At 43.2% G+C, this 4,137-nt stretch overlaps 1 protein-coding gene across 2 annotated transcripts; it reads right to left on the bottom strand.

The window, feature by feature from the left end:
- Positions 1-512: 512 nt before the first annotated feature.
- Positions 513-3,719, bottom strand: LOC127749594 (uncharacterized). Of its 2 annotated transcripts, XR_008011234.1 has the most exons (5): positions 2,934-3,719; positions 2,654-2,845; positions 2,429-2,521; positions 2,201-2,311; positions 513-2,118 (listed from the first exon to the last, which is right to left on the bottom strand). XR_008011234.1 is itself a non-coding variant. In XM_052268386.1 (2 exons), exon 2 carries the CDS (start codon positions 2,011-2,013, stop codon positions 1,483-1,485), a length of 531 nt encoding a protein of 176 aa, XP_052124346.1. In that variant the 5' UTR covers positions 2,014-2,118; positions 2,201-2,414; the 3' UTR covers positions 513-1,482. The 2 variants fall into 2 exon arrangements, 1 of the variants encoding a protein (XP_052124346.1); XM_052268386.1 differs by lacking the exons at positions 2,429-2,521; positions 2,654-2,845; positions 2,934-3,719 and having other exon boundaries at positions 2,201-2,414.
- Between the last annotated feature and the right edge of the window lie 418 nt (positions 3,720-4,137).

Below are 4,137 nucleotides of genomic sequence, written 5' to 3'. Positions count from 1 at the left end.
AAGAAGACAGCGCTGCAGAGCGCGCGGCAAAAGGACATCGGACAACGTTAGAGCGTCACGGGGAGATCGGTCGACGTTAGAGCGTCGCGGGGAGATCGGACGACGTTGGAGCGTCGCGGGGAGATCGGACAACGTTAATAGGACCCGTCGTATTGTTGAATAAAAACTCGTACGGCGTCGGAAAGCCCATGAAACGCGCCTCAGGATAGGATACTTCTTGCTTCGCCGCAAATCACGCGAGTATTATTAAAATGTAAAATAAGCTGCCGAACTCAAAATGGCTGCCGATCTCACATCACGACACGTCCGGCGATCAAAGGCGAATCTGCGGAGCGCCCGGTAACAAAGGCGAATCTGCTGAGCGCCCGGTGACAAAGGCGAATCTGCAGAGCGCCCGGTAACAAAGGCGAATCTGTGAAGGATTTCTTATGGGGATACGCCTTTGTTACCGGGCGCTCTGCAGATTCGCCTTTGTTACCGGGAGTTCCGCAGATTCGCCTTTGTTCGCCGGACGCGTCGATCAGCTTATTTTTATAAAATGGAGGATATATTTTGATCAGACCGAAAGGACACCTATCCTATTCGAAAGCTGGTTTAGTAATCTTGTTAGTTACACCCTCGTTCAACAATACAATCGCTTGGCTTACGTAAAAATTTGTTTTGTTTGCGCCCCGGCGGGGCCTCCGAGTGGTCTGTTGGTTCACTATAATCAAATTATCTCGGCCAAATGAAACCGAAGGTGGATTGTAAAGGCACCTCGGTAAAGTTCGAACTCTGCCCTTTCGCGCGATACCACTCATGCGGTTGGTCAAAATATCAAACAGCTTCAAAAAGTGCGGAAAAGACATGCGTGTGTTCAACCGGCTGGCGCGCGGCCCGGGACGCGCATGGTGTGCGGCCTGAGCCCTCCGTTTCTACCCCCTGGTCAATGTCACTCAAGTGTCAGAACATGGAGAAGTACCATGGCAATATGATTATGCCTTGAGAAATGTACCAATGGTAAGAGGCCCTATGTAACCTAATGTGAGTGGTGTACTTGTTTGTTGGGTGTGATATAATTACTGTGATAATGATGGTGTACTGAATTATGCTCAATTGAATAAAATAATTATTTAAAATTTAAGTGATGTATTCCACTAAGAAAATATGGCAAGGATTCACAGCCAGCCGTTCAACAATCTATGTCACATGACTCAGTCTTATCAGTTACAAAACAATGACCTACCTAACACTTAACAATAACCTTCTGGGTAGCAGTAATAAGGCAGGTCATTGTGATGAAACTCAAAAACTGAGTCATCTGACATAGCCTGATGATTGCTATCCAGTAGGCTTATCCTCTCAGTCAACATTTAAAAACAGTCAACATTTAAAAACAGTCAACATTTAAAATCAGTCAACATTTAAAAATTACCCGTATAAAAGTAAAAGAGTAAGAGTATAAGAGTAAAATCAACAAGAGAAAACAAAACAGACTTAAAACTAACTCATATCTTCAAATCGCCGGAGAACATTTTCTACCGCTCTTATACATTCCTTTTTATGGACGACTAAAATCCTCCTTTTGAAGCTTACTTTAATAACGCCCAGCAAGGCATTCACTTCTTCATCTTCATCGTCAATAGCAAAAGACTTTGTGCTGCTATTCCTTGTCGCAAAGAAGTCCCCTACTTGTTTCGCCACGCTGGACATAACTTTCAAACTCCTGTCTATCCTGGCGTCGGCCTCCCTCTTCTTCCGGCCAGCAAAATCGTCGGGAGGTGGGACAACTGCTACACCTCCATTTGACTTAAATTTCTTGACATTTCCCCGGGATGGAGCGGCTGCTGCCTGCAAGGCAGCTTGGGCAGCAGGGGAAAGTGCTGCCCTTTCCTCGGATCTTTGGCCAGCAGCTGTTTCCAAGCTCAGGCCAGCACCTGTTACTGAGCTTCGGCCAGCAGCTGCTTCCATCCCGGGAGAGAAGCAAGACCTCTCTGATTCAGAGTCATCTGGACTACTAGACTCCATAATCATGATGTTCGACGACCATAGATTGCTGACACTGAAGGAGCAGCTGGCCCCTCCTGGCTAGTTGAACTACTAGAGTAACTAACCCTAGAATTCATGTTTCCTTAGGTCCTGAAATGAGAGACTTAGGTGATAAGTGCCGTGATAAAAATGTTGATGAACGTAAGAAATAAAAAGAGATCAAGATGCTCACTTGCGATGTTTTACAGCACCCTTCAAAAACATAATCTGATTCGGGGTCTGTTCGTTCTAATTATCATCACCAATGAGCAGCTTTGGTTTTGATATACAGTAGATTGCGTACCTGATTTCAACATATTCACAAATTCATAATACATTCATGTCAATGTATCTTAAAATCTATGTAAAATATCTATTGAACAATTAAGTCATCAAGTATGCTAAAGGACTACAAAAATACCTAGGATGCTCCTCATCTCTGCGCAAGGTGCTGTGCTGTGGTAGCCATTTACATGGCACTTACCGTTAATTTTTTTAACTGATAGTGCAATTCCTGCAAAAGAAACAAATGGAATTAATGGGTAGGTCCTGGAAGGTCCCGCATATTTTCAGTCTACCATGCAAAATTGTCAGAAGCTGAGTTTGTGTAACACTATATTTAAAATAAGTAAGCTTAAATTACTACTTTTGCTCAAGAAGGCGCTTTTAAAATTCTTTTCAGTGTTTCAAAGACCAGGCAGCTTTTGTAAATCATTGCAGTCAGGAGTATCTTTATGTTTATGTATCTACATTCACACAGAAGTAAAAATGAGGCGCACTTGTTGGGAATTTAACATTTATTTCTTAGTTTTGTAGAGCACACGGTACGCCTGGAACACTGCAACAAGAAAGAAATGTGTTTATTGCAGTAGTGACCGCACTACACATAATTCAATTATCTCTTGGACGTAGTCCTGTGTACTTACAACAAAGAACCAAATCAAACGCCAGATTATGTACGGCGGCATAGTCAACATAGTATTTGATAGGGGCGATGACAATAACGACGGCTGCCATCTGCAGCAGCACAAAAAGTATGATTGCGCCGAACACGGCAATCACCCTGGATTGACAGAAGGTGTACAACAGTTAGAATAGACCTTTTCACCCACAATGTGGCATTGCTGCTATAAGTCAGACACTGGAGATAAACAGTCTGTAGATTATATGTCACGTAAATTACACATGCCTTCTTGAATCAATGAAAAAATTACTAGACAAGTGTTTATAACTTTCTTAAAACCTGTGTAAATTTCTTTTCTGGATGTAGAGATTTCCACTGTTCCTGGGCGAACAGGTGTCTACCTGTAAAAGTGATTCTGGGCAATGTCTGTGAGCAAATATTTGTAACATAATAAATCCTCGTTATTCACAATACATATGATTGGAGCTCAACACTAGTGGCGCAAGAACTATAAGAACTGCGGCATGTGGATTTAAATAAAATTTGCCAATCCTGAAACTCTGTCAGCAGTCCAGTGGAAATACCAACCCACCCTCTTCATTCAAACTTCTGTAAGGACCATAAGGACGTATTCGAAATGTGTGCTCGTGGTCATTGTAGTCGGAGAATGTACTCCCTCTTCCGACCAGTCCATAGCTGTCCGGTGCTGTCAGGAAGCAGGAGAGTGGAAGCAAAGACGAAAGCACGAAAGCACGAAATAAGGCAAACTCGATAATGATGCATATCATGCATATCATTCGAAAGAGAATTTTCTCCCGATTCTAATGGTATGCATCTCGCAAAATCGACAAAAAATAGACTTACGACCATTCTCTGGGACGCTGGCGAGATCCGACACTACACGCAACCGCTCCGAGGTACGACCTTATACGCAGCCGCTCCGAGGTACGACCTTTTAGTTTTCAGGGGTCGAAGTGCAAGGCTTCAGCTGAGAGACCTACGTCTGCCTCCGCAAAACCTGCACCACGTCCCAAGAGGTCAAGACGTAAATGTAAGGTTTCATTGCGTTGTATGTAGAATTTTTTCTGTTGAAGTGGCCATCTCATAGGTTGCAAAAGTAGTAGATTTCTTTGATTCTTTACCATGCTTTATTATTTTCTAAGACACGTTTTACTTACGTTTGCTTCTTGCTGATGCTTTTTGTTGCCTGAGCGATTAGCGAAGCC

This window comes from Frankliniella occidentalis, unplaced genomic scaffold (assembly GCF_000697945.3).
Source record: "Frankliniella occidentalis isolate FOCC.00 unplaced genomic scaffold, Focc_3.1 Scaffold68, whole genome shotgun sequence".
NCBI lineage: Eukaryota > Metazoa > Arthropoda > Insecta > Thysanoptera > Thripidae > Frankliniella > Frankliniella occidentalis.
Note: the sequence above shows the minus strand (reverse complement) of the source record. Positions and strands in the feature narration are given on the sequence as shown.